This window comes from Bos indicus, chromosome 8 (assembly GCF_029378745.1).
Source record: "Bos indicus isolate NIAB-ARS_2022 breed Sahiwal x Tharparkar chromosome 8, NIAB-ARS_B.indTharparkar_mat_pri_1.0, whole genome shotgun sequence".
NCBI lineage: Eukaryota > Metazoa > Chordata > Mammalia > Artiodactyla > Bovidae > Bos > Bos indicus.
In genome coordinates, this window is record NC_091767.1 from 76,864,617 (window position 1) to 76,883,739 (window position 19,123).

Consider the following 19,123-nt stretch of genomic DNA (forward strand, 5'->3'; position numbering starts at 1 on the left):
CCTGTATTTATTGACATGGAATGCTCAAAATTTTGCATTAAGTGAAAAATTCAACTTTAAATCAAGAGCATCAAGTTGGATTTTTTAATTTATTTTTTAATTGGAAGAAAATTGCCTTACTATGTTGTGTTTTCTGCAGTACAACGGCGAAAATCAGTCATAATTACACACTGGCTTCCCAGATGGCTCTAGTGGTAAAGAACCCACCTGCCAATGTAGGAGACATAAGAGATGCAGATTCGAATCCTAAGTCAGGAAAATCCCCTGGAGGAGAGCACAGCAACCCACTCCAGTAGTCTTTTCCTTGGAGAATCCCATGGACAGAGGAGCCTGGCAGGCTATGGTCCACAGGGTTGCACAGAGTCAAATACAACAGAAGCAACTTAGCACATGCGTGCATGCGTATCCCCTCCTTCATAAGCCTCCCCCCCCACCCCATCCTACCGTTCTACATCATCACAGAGTGCCAGGCTGGGCTCCTTGTGTTAAACAGCAACTTCCCATTAGCTACCAGACCTCCCTGTAGCTCAGACGGTAAAGAATCTGTCTGCAATGCAGGAGCGCTAGCTTCAATCCCTGGGTCAGGAAGATCCCCTGAAGAAGGAAATGGCAACCCACTCCAGTATTCCTGCCTGGAGAATCCCACGGACAGAGCAGCCTGGCCGGCTATAGTCCACGGAGTCGCAAAAAGTCGGACAAGACTAACACACACACACACTTCCATTAGCTATCTATTTGACACATGATAGTGTATATATATCAATGCTACTTTCTCCATTCTTCCCACCTTCTCCTTCCTCTGCTATGCTCACAAGCCCCCCATTCTCTACATCTATGTCTCCCTCCTTTCCCTGCAAATAGGTTCCTCAGTACTATTTTCCTAAATTCCATATATATGCATTAATATACGATATTTTTCTTTGACAATTTCACTCTGTAAGGTGTTCATCCACCTCATTACCACTGACTCAAATTTGTTTCTTTTTATGACTGAGTAATATTCCATTGTAGGTATGTACCACAATTTTTATCCATTCATCTGTCTATGGACATCTAAGTTGTATCCATGTCCTGGCTATTGTAAATATTGTTGCAATGAACATTGGGGTACATGTGTCTTATACAACTGTGGTTTTCTCAGGGTGTATGCCCAGTAGCAGGATTGCTGGGTCATATGGTAGATCTATTCCAGGTTTTTAAAGGAATCTCCACATTGTTCTCCGTAATGGCTGTATCAGTTTACATTCCCATCAACAGTACATCCTCTCCAGCATTTACTGTTTGTAGATTTTATGATGATGGCCATTCTGATTGGTGCAAGGTGATGCCTCATAGTAGTTTTGATTTGCACTTCTCTAGTAATTATCAATGTGGAGCATCTTTTCATGTGTTTATTGGCCATCTGTATGTCTTCTTTAAAGAAATGTCCATTTAGGTGTCCTGCCCATTTTTTGACTGGGCTGTTTTTCTGATATTGAGCTGTATGAGCTGCTTAAATATCTTTGGACACGAATCCTTTGATTAGCATTCTTAAAAATTCTCAAAGCAGCTTTAGACAGGAGGCAGCCCAGACAATCTTCTTCTGTAGAAACATAAAATTTATTACAACAAATTATATAAAATGCTTCCATATACCTAGGGAAGAATCCTAACCAAAAAGGATTTTCATAATTTCCTTTAGTTATTTCTGTACTACCTTGATAGATATGCTTATTTTTGTCCTTCAGCTCATGTGGCCACCACCAGTTCAAAACGAAAATACATACTGGAATAAGTTTCTAAGGATACATATTTCTTATAAATGTAAGTTTCCTACTCTGGTCTTGCTCTTGACAACCTACAGAAATTTCCAACAGGCTAGAAAGGTTGAAAAGTGAAAACTACTATACACACTCTCAAGAATCTCAAGAATCAAAATTTCAACATACTTCAAAGTAAGTTATTTAATGATGTGAAATCAACTCAGCCATCTACAAAACATTCAGTAGCCTTCTCATTTTCTCAACATCATCCGAAGTCAGGTGTTTCACATCAGTGGATTATCCAGCTGATGTTCACGCCTGTGTGAAAATCAAAACTGCTTTCCATTCTACCAAATACAATTTAACTTTCTGACAATACTGAGTTAGTTACTGGTACAGTATCAGCTGCTGTCCTACAATATAGAAATACCGTTCCAGACTCTCAAACTGTCTTATATTTGCTTTTTATCTTCCAGTACATTCTTATCTTTACAGATATTTTAAGTCACAGTTCCTTTGAGAGTCTCTACTTTTTAATCAGTTTTTTATTCAGTACTGCTTATATGTCTCAAAAAAAAAAAAAAAAATACAAAAAATGTAAAAAATACATTAAAGGTTACTCAAACCTCAGGCATTATTCTCCAAATGCCTGAGGTCTGACTAACCTTAAAGTACCCTCATTAAAAAACAGTGCATAAATCTTACATTAAGATGTTGGTCAGGCATAAGATAAACTACAGAAACATAAGCAGCTATATGAGAAAGGGGCACCTTCTTATAAATCTGAACAGTTGAAAATGTTACAGTGCATTATCAATGGAAACTCTTAAAAACTGTATGTTTAAATACATACAGTTTACAAATAACTACAAATTAAATGTTTCACTTTCACATACTAGCAAACTAAGCTTTCTTCTACTACAAAAAATTAAGACTCAATTTCCTGGCAAACAAAAAGATCAAGAGGAAAGAAGCCAATTCAAGTGAAGTATATAAACTCTGAGTTAGGTACTTTTACATATTGTCTCATGAAATCCTTCAAATAATCTAGTAAAGGAAGGAAAGTCAGTCGTGTCCGACTCTTTGTGACCCGATGGACTGTAGCCTACCAGGCTCTTCCCTCCATGGGATTCTCCAGGCAAGAATTACTGGAGTGGGTTGCCATTTCCTTCTCCATAATCTAGTAAAGCAGGTATTTAATCACATGTTAAGAATGTGGCCAGTGAGGCTCAGAGGCGTAAAGCCGTATTCCAAGGTTAACGCTTTCTCCAAAATGCAGACCACAATATTCGTAATGACAACACCCTTTCCCCTTCTTCAAAAATATTAATATTATGCATTAGGCTGGTGCAAAAATAATTGTGGCTTTGCATCAAACTTTGCCATTTGATTCTGGAATACATTCTTAAATGTGGTTATGTTATACATCACTTAAATGTGCATTTCTTGCTTTGTTTTTTGCTAGTGACATTACCTGCTGTGTACTTTATTTTAGACTATGGAAATGCCGTTTTAGACAAAAAGCAAATCCGAGCAATTTTATGAGTTCAAAATGAATTGCAAAGCAGCAGAGACAACTCGAAAGAACAATGCATTTGGACCAGGAACTGCTAACGAATGTACAGTGCAGTGGTGGTTCAAGAAGATGAGAGCCTTGAAGATGAGGAATGGAGTGGCCAGCCATCAGCTGGTCTCAGTTGACTACAACCAATTGAAAGCAATCATCAAAGCTGGTCCTCTTAACAACTACATGAGAAACTGTCAAAGAACTCAACTTCAACCATTCTGTGGTCTTGGGCATTTGAAGCAAATTGGAAAGGTGAAAAATCTCAGTAAGTGGGTGCTTCATGAGCTGACTGTAAATCAAAAAAATCGTCGTTATGAAGAGTCATCATCTTTTATTGTATGCAGCAATGAAGAGGAATTTCTCAATCAGATTGTGACATGTGACAAAAAGTGGATTTTATACAATAACCAGCAATGACCAGCTCAGAGCTTGGACTGAGAAGAAGCTCCAAAGCACTTTCAAAGCCAAACTTGCATCAAAACAAGGTCATGCTCACTGTTTGATGGTCTGCTGCTGGTCTGATCCACTAGTTTTCTGAATCCCAGCGAAACCATTACATCTGAGAAGTATGTATGCTCAGCAAATTAATGAGATGCACTGAAAACTGCAATGCCTGCAACCAGCACTGATCAACAGAAAGGACCCAATTCTTCTCCACGACAACGCCTGACAGCCCACTGCACAATCAATGCTTCAAAAGTTGAACAAATTGGGCTATGAAGTTTTGCTTCACTAGCCATGTTTCTCTGACCTCTTGCTAACTGACTACCACTTCAAGTATCAACAATTTTTTGCGGGCAAAATGCTTCCACAACCAACAGGAGGCAGAAAATGCTTTTAAAAAGTTCATCAAATCCTAAAGCACAGATTTTTTACACTACAGGTAAAAACAAACTTACTTCTCGTTGGCAAAAATGTGTTGACTGTAATGTTTCCAATTTTGATTAATAAAGATGTGTTTGAACCTAGTTATAATGATTTAAAATTAATGGTCCAAAACCACAATTACATTTGCCCCAATCTAATAAATACAAATAATCAATAAATAACAGTGGAATGAGTTGGCTCTTCATATGCCAACATAGAAAGACTGTGAGGATACAAATAAAGAGTAAGGTAAGAGTGTGGGGAATGATCCATCTGCTTAACAGGAGTAAGTAGCAAATTACATATGGGTAAATATATGAATATTTTTCTGAACAGAATTAGATAGATACACACTTAAGAGTGGATTTCCCTTTTTAAAAAAAGTTTTTGAGTTTTGCATTAGGGTATAGCCAATTAACAATTTTGTGACTGTTTCAGATGAACATCGAAGGGACTCAGCCATACACATAACATGTTTTATTTCATACTTTTCTCATTTGAAATTTCCTCAACAGAATGCATGATGTATTTCATTTTCCTTGTAGTCTGTATTTTTAAAACTAATAAAGCCATACTCTTTATAAAAACTAGAGAGTGTCTTAAAGGCTATAAAAAAAAAAATCTAACAAAAGACCTCATACCAGTCTAGAAATCTACACATTAGCTGCTTAATCAATAAATCAAGCAGTCTATGTAGTTATATCTACTGGAGATCAAACTCACTCAGAACAGCATAAATTTACCTAGAACAAACCAGAGTTCATATCTTCTGGTGATGAAAAGTATTTGCAAAATAGATGCACATATATATATTGTTTATACCTATAATAAATGGAATCTGATTATGCTAACTCTACTGAGTTTTGCATCAAGTAGATTTGGAGATAGCAACATTAGTCTTTTAAAAAACCTCCCAATTCTAATTTTAATGGGATTTTCTTTTTTTGACAGTGGAAGTTGCTCAGATAGAGAAACAACTAAAATAATGCCATTGGGACTTCCTTGGTGATACAATGGCAAAGAATCCACTTGCCAATGCAGGGAATGTGTTCGAGTCCTGATCCGGGAAGATTCCACATGCTGTGAAGCATCTAAGCCCGTGCGTCACAACTAGAGCCCAAATGCTGCAACTACTGAAGCCCGTAAGCCTCAAACCCGTGCTCCACAAGAAAAGCCGCCACAATGAGAAGCCCTGCACACCACAGCTGGAGAGAAGCCCCCGCTCTCTGCAACTAGAGAAAGCCCAAGTGCACCACTGAAGACCAAGCAGAGCCGAAAAATAAGATAAATATTTTTTAAAATAAATGCTATTGGACACTTGATTAAAGTAAGACTAAACGTCACCTTTTTCTAAGCAAATCACACTGTTAAAATATTCCCAACTAAGCACAAAACACTGCAAAAAAAACACTTTAACACACTATTTGCTCATTCACTCTATAAATATTTGCATTACTCAATGTGTGCCAAGTACAATACTAGGCAGGTACCATGGGATTAAGAGGTAAGCAAAACAGCCCCTATCTTTGTAAATTCTTACAGTATGGGGAGGGAAGGATAAAGTCCATTTAATCACAAAATGGTATCAGAGATTATAGTCACTGATCTAATTTAGAGTGGCAAGTCCAAGCAAACTTCAATGAACTAATATTTAAATAAACCTAAAGGCTGAAAAGCCAACCAGAGAAAAGTCAAGGCGCCTTGAAGGTGTGGACTCCAGAGTCAGTCACTGGATTTCAATCTAGGCTCACTAAATACCAAGTGTATACATTTAACCACTTCTCTAACCTGAGTCTTCGTTTCTTCATTTTTAAATAACAGGTAACAATAGTACTTTCATCATAAAGTTGTGAAACTTTAAAAAGTATTAATGCAATATGCCTTAGTATAATAAGCCTGTAGTAAGTATTATGTTACTGTCATTAGCAGCATTGGCAAAAGCTCAAAAGGACAAAGAGCTAGTGATAGTTGGAGGAAAAGACTTAAAAACAGCTGAAACGCAGTGAATGCCCGGGGACAGGTGAGCAGGAAACAAAGCATGAAGACCTTATTAGCTATGCTATCTAATTCTGAAGTCTCTAACTAAAAGTGGCTACTGAACACTTGACAGGTGGCTAGTTTTAAGATATGCTGTGCGTGTAAAATACACACCAGATCTTGAACACCTAGTATGAAAAAGAAAAGTATCTTAATTTTTAAAATATCAGTTACATGTTGAAATGATACTTAAGATACACTAGGTTAAAAAATATATATTACAATTACAAACCCAAAGACAGAAACAACCCAAGTGACACTGACAGCTGAATGGATAGACAAAATGGGATATATACATATCATAGTACACACATACAATGGAGTATCTTTCAGCCTTAAAGAAGGAAATTCTGTCACATGCTGAAACATGGATGAAACATAAGGACACTATGCTAAGTGAAATAAGGTAGTCACAAAAGGACCAATATTATGATTCCACTCTTATGAGAAACCTAAGTAGTCAAATTCATAGAGACAAAAGGCAGAATGGTACTTGCCAGAGGCTGGCAGGATGGGATAATGGGGAACTATTGTTTATAGGTACAGGGTTTTGGTTTAAAATGAAAAGAATTCTAGAGATGGATGGTGGTGATGGTTGCACAGCAATATGAATGTATTTAAGGTCATTGAACTAATTGTACACTCAAAAATGGTTAGGATGGTAAATTTTATGTTCTAAGTATTCTAATAAAAATTAATTTTTTAAGTGGCTATGAGAAAAATTATATATGCAGCTTGCATTATATCTCTACCAGTCACACTGCTAAACTTATGTCATGGCAAAATTTTCAAATAAGAAAGGTTTTGAGGAACCATGTGACAAAATCTGGATCTAGTGAGACCTAATGGCCTATAGCAGGAGTCAGCAAATTTCCGGTAAAGGGATAGACAGTAAATATTTTCAGCTCTATGGGCTGTTCTGAAAGTACAGATAATATAGAGGTGAATGGGCATGGTGAATTTGGCTCACTCTAGTTGGCTGACACCTGCCTTAAGACATTCACTGTAAGCAACAGCTCCTCCCAGCTCAGTCTTAATTTTCAGGAATCGTATAAACCAGCTCTATAGTCAGAGCCTTCCATAGGGAGAGGTATTTACTACCATGGAATCAGCAAACACTACAAATTAGTGCTGTTTTCCCCCAAAGAACTAGCTGATAAACATCTACTAGCACACCACTTAGCTTAGGTAAAGAATTAACTTCTCGTCTATGCATTTAAAAGCATACTGGCTGGAAAAACAGTCATTCAAAATTTTCTTCTTTTTGTCGGCAAACAGTCCGACACAACTGAGTGACTGAACTGAACTGATTCAAGTCTTTCTGGGTTCTGTGGTTGAGATGAAGCTTCTCAGTTAAGAAAGGTTGTTCTAAAAAAAAAAAGAAAAGCTCTTCTAGAAAAATTGTTTCAGTAACTAGAAGCAAGAATGAACATCCTGTGGCAGTCAAGAGTGTTGAGCTGAAGGGAGAGCAGTTTCAAATGAAGCCATGAGAAGAGGGCAGAAAACAATGAGACTATGTATAGCCAGCTGTCCAAATTCACGAACGCAGAGGGAGACTTTGGGCCTTGAGCATTTGCAGATTTTGGTATCCACAGTGGGTCCTGGAACCAATCCCTGGTGACACCGATGGACAACTGTACTGCACTCAGTAAACACTAAGTAACTGGTGGTGGTGGTGGCAGTTCAGTCACTAAGTCATGTCTGACTCTTGCAACCCCGTGGACTGTAGCCCGCCAAGGTCCTCTGTTCATGGGATTTTCCAGGCAAGATACTGGAGTGGGTTGCCATTTCCCTTCCAGCATATCTTCCCGACTCAGGGATCAAACTCATGTCTCCCACTTTCTGGCCGATTCTTTACAGCTGAGCCACCAGGGAAGCACATCTTCCCAAACCAGGGACTGAACCCAGGTCTCCCTCATTGCAGGTGGATTCTTTACCAGACTGAGCCACCAGGGAAGCCCAAGAACACTGGAGTGGGCAGCATGTCCCTTCTCCAAGGGATCTTCCCAACCCCGGAATCGAACCAGGGTTTCCAGCCTCACAGGCAGATTCCTTACCAGTTGAGATACCAGGGAAGTCCTAAGTAATTGGTACTGATTATTAATTACCCATTATCATGCATATGGCCTAGATTCAGTTATAAACAAATATTTACTTAGCCCATACAATGTGCTAGGCTTTGGTAACACTACTGGGAACAACCACAGATCTTCTCTAGCACACACACACACACACACACACACAAATTAATCAAATAATCACATGAATACAGGCTTTAAGTTGTAATAAACTATGACCCAAACCAGGATACTGTGAGAAAGTACAATGGGGAATCTCAACCTACTCTGGAAAATTAAGGATACTTCTTTGAGAAAGTAACCTTTGCACTGAGTGGGAATAGCCAGAGTGAGAGGCATTCTGGGTATGAGAAAGTAACCTTTGCACTGAGTGGGAATAGCCAAAGAGTGAGAGGCATTCTGGGTAGCAAGAACAAACTGCACAAAACTCCTCTGGCAGGGGGGGAAAAAAAGTGATTAACAGACCAAGGAACTAAAAAGTCAATAAGGCAAAAGCCAAGTGACCAAGGAGGAAAGATGGCATCGGACTGGAGAGGCAGGAAGGAACCTTATCACACAAGGCCTCATGGCCCCATTAAGTCAAGTCCAAGATCAATGGGGAGCTGTTAGTTTATGTAGAGAGTAACATGATCTGATTAATATTTTTCAGAGACTGCTCTAGGAGTTAATGGGGGTGCAGGGAGGGAACCGACCAGTAGGCTACCATAGTTTCTACGTGAGAAATAATGGCAACTTAGTGAAGTCAATCCTCAGTCTTGAAACTATCTATGTAATCTATTAAATACTCCATTGCAGCAATTTTTGGCCTCAGGACACCACTATTACAAATTTGAAACCCCACAGAGCTTTTGAAACTCCATGGAGCTTTTAAGTAGGTTAAAGCTACTGATATACTATAAATTAAAACTAAGAAATCTTTAAAAATATAAATTTACAATAATAAACTCATTACATTAATAGAAGAATTTTCTTTTTTTTTTAACCAAAAGTAACTATTTTCCTAGTGTGAAGAATAACTGTTTTAAATTTTTGTAAATAACTTCAATCTCATATTGGAAGACAACTGAATTTTTACATCTGTCTTGGTATCCCACATCTTACAGATTCTGAAAAAATACGTTGTTTGTTTCTGAGAAAATTAGAGTGAAAAAACCATCTTGGAAAATTATGAAAGCAGTGTTGAGCTTATGATCCTCCTAGAAGGGCTATGGGGACCCCCAGACCATATTAAGAACTGCTGCTTGCGTAATAGAAAGTCAAGTAATCACAACAAAACGCTTCATAGCAGGAAAGCTAAAAGAGACAGTAACAAGTATTACACACAATGGAAAGTAACTGGAATCCTCTTGTATTGTTGGCAGGAAAAAAAACTGGTACAACCACTTCGGAAAATAGTTTGGCAGTCCCAAGAGCAGGTCAATAGACAGCTATCATGTGACCCAATAATTCAACTCAAAAGGCATATGCTCAAGAATATGTCCACAAAAAACTTGTGTTAAGTATTCACCTTGGCCTTACAATAGTCAAAAAGTAGAGACACTCTAAATGTCCATCAATTGAGGAATGAATCAACTGGAGAAATAAAATGTGGGGTACGCTGGAATATTATTCAGCAGTAAAATACATGCTACAACACAGATGAACCTTGGAAACATTGTGCTTCTTAAGAAACCAGGCACAAGTTTTCAAAATCTGGTGTCTATTTTACCCCTTCAGCACATTTCAAATCAGTCCAACCACATTTTAAGGGCTCAACAGTCAGACACAGCTTGAGGCACACCTATGGACCGAAGTTCTAGATCTACACTATAAAGTCTTTGTTTTAAATGAAGTTTGTGATAATGACCCTGAGTCAGTGTAATTTCCCCTATCAAGGAAAAGTTCAATTCTATTCAGTACAGTATGTACATTATATCTAAGTATGTTAACAACACGTACATTATATTAATATTTTTCTAAAAGATTCAAGTGATGAAGATATTTCCCAAAACTAGAATACACTGCCTGATTACTTCAGATGACTGTATTTCAAAATCTTAAGACTATAGTCTAGAGAACTATAAAAATCCCAAAGCAACCTAGTCAGTAGCTAGTATATAGAAGTTCCGTCTTTTCTCTGCACTAATTTTAACTACAACATTCTCCTGGACTTCATCTTGCTTACTGACACTTAGAAATCCTCAAACTGTTTCCAATAGCAAATAATGAATAAGAGAAAACATAATCTCATACACAGGGATTTTGCCATTACACATTTAAAAAAATCTATTTACTTATATCATGAAAACCCTTACTAATGAAACCACCTTGGAAAGACACAGTAAAAGTTTATATTCCAACCACCTTTATGTAGAAATTTAAACATTACCCCATTGAGCACTCAACGAAAAAATAAATTTCACATTAATTTCAAAAAGTATAAGCTTTATCATCAACCTTGAATGAGTTAAAATTGAATACAAGCTGTATTAAAGTATCCTGTTTCTCCCTGTTACAAACAGAAACAGAGGGAAAAATAAGAAACTTAATAACCACCTTACAACTTGTTTATACCTTATCCAAGAAATTAAATATAATTTCATCCAATCAATTAGAACACCCTCATATACATACTCCAGAATACTAGAGTGGGTAGCCTTTCCCTTCTCCAGCGGATCTTCCAGACCCAGGAATTGAACCAGGGTCTCCTGCAATGCAGGCGGGTTCTTTACCAACTGAACTATCACAGAAGCCCTGATACTATTTCGGCACAGTGTAGTAAAAGAATTTACATTACACAGAAAACAGATTTTTAAATTGTAGAAAATGGGATGTGTCTAATAGAAAGCCTAAGCCTTCAATATTATTTTCTGTAGGTCTTCTGCTTATCCTTTTTATCTCTAAGATTACATAAGAACTTTCAGGACCAAATACTTCCCAATTTTTTACAAAACATTTTCAGTGAAATCCCAACGTCATTAAGCTTGTTTTATTGACGAATTTTAATCTGTAGTAAACAGTTTAAATCTGTGAAACCCTCAGAGAAAAACTTAAAATTATAGATGACAGAACTTCTCTTGTGCTTTAAGTAGAATTTTTCAAACCATGTGAAAACTACTTTTCTTATTCTTGTACATTTTTGCAAATGTACTTCCCCCTAACAGAGCCCACAGGTAGTTCTATTTGTCTTCAGGTTCTTGACGCAATGAATGATAAGCTTAAATTTTTATCACATTTTCTACTTTAAAAGAAAGTATTTTTCAAAATAAAAATTCAACTACCATGAGAAAACACTGCTGCAGAAAGACTTTATCTGTTTAAGTTTTACTTTGGTTACAGAGGAGTAAAACTAAAACTTCCACAGAATTTGAAATTCTAATTTCACCATCAAAAAAGTTAAAAAATCCTCACAGATAATAGTATAATAAACTGATCTAAATGAATTTTTCTATTTACAAAATATTGACTTTCTTTCTAATCTTTTACAGTAAAATGCTTAAGCATGGCTGCTTTAAGCAGCCAGAATAATGGAGACCTGAACCTGAAATCCTAGAAAGAACTATGGTCTTCAAAAGTTAACATGGCTACACACTCATTAGAGTAACAAAATAAAAAAGAATGATATTATCAAATGTTTGTAGGAATGTGGAGCAACAGGAATTCCCATGCACTGTCAGTGGGACTGTAAAGTACAAGCACTTTAAAAAAATACAACAGTTCCTTATGAAAACTAAACATTCAGCTTCCCTGTTACACACACTCATTCCACTTCTAAGCATTAACAAGACAGATAAAAGCATTCATCCAACAAAGAGAGTTGTACAGAAGTGTTCAGAGCAACTCACTGGAAAGAGTCCAGGTGACTTTCAATATGAAAATGGATAAATTATGGTGGTATATTCACACAATGGAAGACAAAAAGCAATAAAAAGAAAGAACTACTGTGATATATAATCAGTTCAGTTCAGTTGCTCAGTCGTGTCCGACTCTTTGTGACCCCATGAACTGCAGCACGCCAGGCCTCCCTGTCCATCACCATCTCCCGGAGTTCACTCAAACTCACATCCATCAAGTCGGTGATGCCATCCAGCCATCTCATCCTCTGTCATCCCCTTCTCCTCCTGCCCCCAATCCTTCCCAGTATCAGAGTCTTTTCCAATGAGTCAACTCTTCGCATGAAGTGGCCAAAGTACTGGAGTTTCAGCTTCAGCATCATTCCTTCCAAAGAAATCCCAGGGCTAATCTCCTTCAGAATGGACAGGTTGGATCTCCTTGCAGTCCAAGGGACTCTCAAGTCTTCTCCAACACCACAGTTCAAAAGCGTCAATTCTTCGGCGCTCAGCTTTCTTCACAGTCCAACTCTCACATCCATACATGACCACTGGAAAAACCACAGCCTTGACTAGATGGACCTTTGTTGGCAAAGTAATGTCTCTGCTTTTCAATATGCTATCTAGGTTGATCATAACTTTTCTTCCAAGGAGTAACATATTAGTCTCAAAACCCTAAGCTGAATGAAAAAGCCTTACCCAACAGAGTGTATCCTGTATACCATTTATGTGAAACTCTATATTTAACTTATATGCAGAGTACATCATGAGAAACCCTGGGCTGGAAGAAGCACAAGCTGGAATCAAGACTGCCAGGAGAAGTATCAATAAGCTCAGATATGCAGATGACACCACCCTTATGGCAGAAAGTGAACAGGAACTAAAAAGCCTCTTGATGAAAGTGAAAGAGGAGAGTGAAAAGGTTGGCTTAAAGTTCAACATTCAGAAAACGAAGATCATGGCATCTAGTCCCATCACTTCATGGGAAATAGATGGAGAAACAGTGGAAACAGTGTCAGATTTTATTTTTGGGGGGCTCCAAAATCACTGCAGATGGTGACTGCAGCCATGGAATTAAAAGACGCTTACTCCTTGGAAGGACTGAACTGAACTGAACTACAATAAGCAAAACGAGTCCATAGAGAAAAACAGTGGTTCAATCGGGGAGAGTGACTGAACTCACTAGGAAAGGGCAAGAGGGAACTTTCCAGTTAATTATAAAGCTCTACAACTCCAGAAGACTTCAGATTACACAGGTGTATTTGTGTAAACCCGTGGAATGGCAACTGGCTGCATTTCACTGCAAGTCAAATTTACCTTCAAAAATTTTAAGTTGAAAACCTGAACTCAAGGGTTCAGTTCAGTGGCTGAGTTGTATCCGACTCTTTGCGATCCCATGGACTGCAGCACGCCAGGCTTCCCTGTCCATCACCAACTCCCAGACCTTATTCAAACACGTCCATTGAGTCGGTGATGCCATCCAATCATCTCATCCTCTGTCGTCCCCTTCTCCTCCCGTCCTCAATCTTTCCCAGCATGAGGGTCTTTTCAAATGAGTCAGTTCTTCGCATCAGGTGGCCAAAGTATTGGAGTTTCAGCTTCAGCCTCAGTCCTTCCAATGAATATTGAGGACTGATTTCCTTTAGGATAGACTGGTTGGATCTCCTTGCTGTCCAAGGGACTCTCAAGAGTCTTCTCCAACACTACAGTTCAAAAGCTTAACATGTACTAATACTTGTAACTTGCTTTGAATTGCATCCAAAAAATAAAATTGACCAATAAATGATTGTGTGATAAAGCATAAAGCAAGATGCTAACTGTAGGTGATGGACACGTGAGAGTTCACTGCACAATTATTCCAACTTTCCTGTACGCTGGAAAATACTTTAAAAATTAAGGGAAAATTTTATAGGAAAATTGAGAGACCAAAAAAATAGGGATTCAAAAGGTGGTCAAAGTTTCTCACGATGCTACACATTCTTACTACTTGACAGAATACACCACCTTTCATAATCATTTAAACAAATACCGCAATTATTTATTGTTCCTTAAGGGAAACTTACAGGTACGTTTCATTTTTGCTTCCTCATAAACTGTTCACACTGTCTTGATATCTGCTGACCAACTGTCTGAGATCAATTCAGTAATTACGGAAATATTCTGAGACGTATGTTTAACAAAAACTAAAACCATTTAAGTTCCTCAAGATCATTAATTAACTGCAATAAATGTATTCCTGAACAGATTTTAAGCGGTAAATTACTTTTAAATTTCCTCCATTAACTCCAGGTTCGTGCTCTTTCATCTGACTGCAATTGCTAACATGTGAATAACGTTGCTATTCCTCTAAAATCAAACAAAAACCTCCCCAACGACTGGCATCTAAAGAATGACAAATACACTTAAAAAAAAACAAAAAACACAGAACCAGCAAGTCGTCAATGAAAGTCATCCACCTTTCTCCTTAAGCCTAGTTCTATGAAGATTCGGCTGAAAGCAATTTCTACGTCATAGCTCATTTTTTCCTTTAAAGACTGGAAGGTGGGAAAGATTTCATCGGTCAAAACGCAGAACTAAATGCACACGTGCTCTTCACCCCAAAAATCTACTTTAACCCCCAGGCAGGTAAAACAATGAGCACCCCCTCTTTTTTTTTTTTCCTCCAAGAGACAAAACCGCAGACCGGGCTGAGCCAAACCCTCGCCCAGCCTCCACCCCGCCCAAGCCAGGCGGCGGGTCTCTTTCCTTTGTGCGGAGTCAGAGGGAGGCGGCTGGAGGCGGGGAACTAGGGGAGGAGGCTGGGGTCGGCGGACGCCGGAGCAAGAGGAAGGCGCAGAGGAGAGCGGCATCGGCGCGTCCCATAAACAGGCCAAGAGACCCCGCCACAAACCTCTGCGGTGTCCCCAGCAGCAAACCCACAAACCTGGGTGTGATCTAATTTGGGATCAGACCCAGGAGAAAGGCCGAGGGCACCTCCGGAGACGACCCCTTCCTCCCAAGCCCTTGCAAAACCGTCTCCTCCTGCCGCTGGCGGAGGTCCTGCCGCCATCCCCGCCCCGCCCCGCGCCTAGCGCGGCCCTCACCTGCTGGACGGAGCTGTTCTCGGGCACTGCGAACTCCTCCTTCTCCTTCGGGGTCTTCACGGTGACTTTCATGATCTTGGGTTCCGTGGAGGCGGTGGCGGCAGGGGCGCCGGCACCTTCGGCCGCGGCGGCGTTGTCCTGGGAACTCGGAGGGCCGCCGCTTTCACTATTCTCGGCCATGGCGGCGGCGGTGACTCAGGCGCAAAGGAGGGAGCGGGTGAGCGAGCGGGAGCCAGGCAACGCCAGAGCCGGCCTGGCCTGGCCGGGCAGCGGAGAATGTGGGGCGCGCTACCTCAGTGACAACTGGCTCAGGGCCGCCCTGGTGGGCGAGGAGCCGCGGAGCTTGGCGTGGGCTCCGGCGCAGGCCCTGGTCGGGCGCTCAGCAGCCGCTGTGTGTTCAGACGGCGATGAGTCGCAGCGACATCCGCAGCAGCCACCGCCACCGCCGCTTCCTCCTCCCCGCCCCTCCCCCTACGCCGCTCTGCCCGCGCCGCGCGGGGCACGCCGGGTAAGGCGGCTGGCGACGTCGCCGAGTCATGCCTAGCCGGCGCGATTTGGTTCTCTGAGTGCTTTTCTTTCCGTCTCCCGCTCCACTGCTCAAAGCGTAGGCGCGTCTAGAATGAAGGACTGAAAACAAAGTGGGGTGGAAGAGGTCAGTTCATTCCTTCTTACCCCTTTCAGCAAAAAATAAATTTGGGGGTTCTGGGCGCACGAGGATGACGTCACGGCTAGCGAAATTACTGGAAAGGGAGCTAGACCACCGGGCACTGCGGCCGGAAATGCGCCTGCGCGATGGTAGGCCAGGTAGTTCTCCCCCACTCTCTCACCTCACTGGCGGTTACGGTCCGCATGCCCTAGGAGCCTGAGCTTGCTTCACGGTGTACCCCACTGGGAGGAGGGTCCAGAACAAATGCCCGCGAGGGTTTTTTGTAGTTGATAGTTAAATGTGCTTAAATTTTGCGTACTTTAAAAATTTTAAACGCTTGCTTTTACTACACGGTGCGCTAGAATTGACAGACAAGTTAATGGACGAAAAAAAATCATCATAAAGAAAGGAAGATGGAATACGCCCCTGTAGCCAGCCTGCTGTACTCCGAGCAGTCAGTGCTCCGGGGCCAGAGCCTCCCACCCTGGTCAGCCAGGTTTGGTCAGGTGATCAGGCCTCCTATGTTGGCAGTGGTGCGCTAGCCCACCTGTGAATTCTCTGTGAATACTGTCCCGTAAGATGTTTGGGGCAGAAACATAGTATCCAAGGCGTGCCCTCCCAGCTGGGACAACACAGTGTAGCTGAAGTGTTCATTTATATTCTATCAAATTAACTTACTGCTCTGTTTCAGACTTTAGATGACAAAAAAGGTTCAAAAATTATTTTCAGTGTAATACATGTGTAAATAAGAAACAGGAAGTTAATTTTCCCCTAGAGAATATTAAATTTGAAATGACCTCATCACTTGCCTTTAAAGATGACTTGCAAGGAATGTACAACACTGGACATAAACTTCATAAACCAGTATTGCGCAAATGTAAACTTTGACACCACACCGTGACCCAGATGTGCAAAGGTACACTTTGTATTTCTGTTCTTAAACCGTCCCACTCTGTTCTAGCTCTTTTAAGTACTCTTGCATGAAGTCCACTTAGCAGAGCCACTCTGAAATCTGGGTCTAAAGTTCTGAACGTGTAAATTGCTATAGCGACGTCATTTCTTATCAAAGAAGTTTCTGGCAGCATTTTTCAACAACATGAAGAAATTACACAGAGCTTTCTGCTAAAGAATGGCTGTTTACATACGTTTAGATGTGAAGTAATCATCACTCCTCAAGGTAGAAAGTTCCACCGTTGGAAAACGTTTATATCTAACTCTGCACTTATGAAATTGCTCTGTGATTATCTCTGTCTTACATTAATTCCTAAAAAGTTTTGATGTCTTTGCACGATTTATGTGGTAATATAATTTATCTGTAAACATATACAGTATAATAATTCATTATGGACATTTTTAGAAACAGCCCTACCCTGAAAGAAACCTTTGAGGCATGGGTTTAGATCAGGGATTAGCAAACTTTCAGAGACTAGATCCTAGGTATGTTGGGCTTTGTGGGCCATGCATTCTCTGTCTCAAATACTCAGCTCTGCCCTCATATCACGAAGCAACTATAGACAATACATAAAAGAATAAGCCTGATTGTGTCCTGGTAAAACTACTTAAAAAAAAAACCCAATTTGGCCCAGGAGGTCTAAATGTCTATTTGAGGCATTTTCTTTTTAATATCTTTTGTTTATTAATAGTCTAGAAAAAAATAACAAGAGCGTACTTCATTCATTCTATAAACATTGATTGAGTACATTAATGTTGAAGATCCAGAGGAATAAGATTCAGTCTCTGCCCTCAAAAAACTTAGAAGCAAGTTGGATGAGGGGTAAAAAATGGAAGGAGGAGGAGATAAGCAGTGCCATGCCATGTGTTAAAAACCAACTCTTCAGAAAATAAGCTTTGATACTTTTTTTTTAGCATTTCCCAATCCCCCTTGATGTAAATACTTGCAAAATGGCCAATCTCAAGCTACCAACTTGAGGTCCTTGCTCACAAAATTCCTGACATTTCATCATTAAGTTTTCATAAGTGAAATATGAGCCAGGTGTAAGTGGATAGATCCCATTTTTTAAGTCTCAATATTCAAAATTCAACTATAATAATAAGAGGTGATTGTTCACATGGTAGAAGAATTCTTCCTTGACAAAATGAGTCAATGGATTCAATCAGTCAACAAGAATTTATTGAGCAAACTTTAATCCTGTGTCCAGGAACTTACATAGTAACACAAGATGGTACATATGTCCAAAAGTGGTATAAATAACAGCCATTGATCATGCTTCCATTGTCTCAAAAATGAAGCCCAAGCTCCTTAACTAGGTACAAGGCCTTCCACAACTTAACTCCTCCTCTCTCAAGCTTCACTCCCATTACTCTATAGAAAGGATCTGCTGCAAACAAGTTTATTCTCATCTCTAGAAATACTTGTACATTGTATTTTTCTCACCTAGGATCACTCCTTCAAGTCAATACACTCCCCCACGTGCCCATTATTACTGCTGCTTCCCTAACAGAAAACACCCAAGCAGAATCATTTTTTTCTCTGACCTCCACCATAATTATTTGTACACGTCACCTGACAATTCATCACTTGTAACATACCTTCTATTATCTAAAGCTATTTCTCCTGTTACCAGTCCAGATCACACCCTCATTAATTCTGGCCTAGGTTGCAACAATAACCTCCTCCAGATGCCCTTGTTTCCAGGTTGAAGTCACCATCCTCAAAACTATTTATTATTGGTGCCATATGTTATCCCTGTAGAACTAAATTTTGATTATGACACCCAGATAATTGTCATTAGCTCTCCACAGAGTTTCAAAGTAATATCTCATTCCTATCTTAACCCTAAATCAAGTGAGTCCATTAAGCATTCCAAGCTTGTTTTGTGCTTTCCTGCCTCTAGGCTTCAACACAACATTTTCACTGCAAATTGAAATTCTTATCTCTCATTTTGACTTCATTGTTTTACCCATCTTTCAAGACTTCCCTGAATTGAAACTTTGCCTAACAGTTTTTCCCTGATAATGTTTTTTTGATTAGACATATTCTCTAAATACTCTATATTCCCATATGACTTTATTACCTTTCTGGTGTCACTTACCCATTTGGTCTTGTGTTATACTTAGTTGTGTGCACATTTATTAGACAAGGTCCTTGAAAACAGGGTCAAGTCTCAATTGTCATATGTACCATGCAATGCCTAAGCTAATTTCTTGGCATGATAGCATTTTCTGCTAAAGTTAATGAATTATTGAACTGTCCCTTTTACCACTAGAGAAGAAATTCATTTAAATCAGTAAATCAGAGGGGGCTCCATTTAGGACCCCAAGGGATCCTGGAGA

The 19,123-nt window shown here is 39.8% G+C and overlaps 1 protein-coding gene across 2 annotated transcripts in view; it reads right to left on the reverse strand.

The window, feature by feature from the left end:
• Window positions 1-15,650, reverse strand: part of UBQLN1 (ubiquilin 1) — a 63,231-nt gene extending 47,581 nt beyond the window's left edge. Inside the window, exon 1 of one of the 2 annotated variants that reach the window (XM_019966468.2) lies at window positions 15,184-15,650. In XM_019966468.2, coding sequence (XP_019822027.1) covers window positions 15,184-15,363 — 180 coding nt within the window. In that variant the 5' untranslated portion in view covers window positions 15,364-15,650. The remainder of the gene's footprint in view (window positions 1-15,183) is intronic. The other variant, XM_019966467.2, reaches the window with a different exon arrangement.
• Between the last annotated feature and the right edge of the window lie 3,473 nt (window positions 15,651-19,123).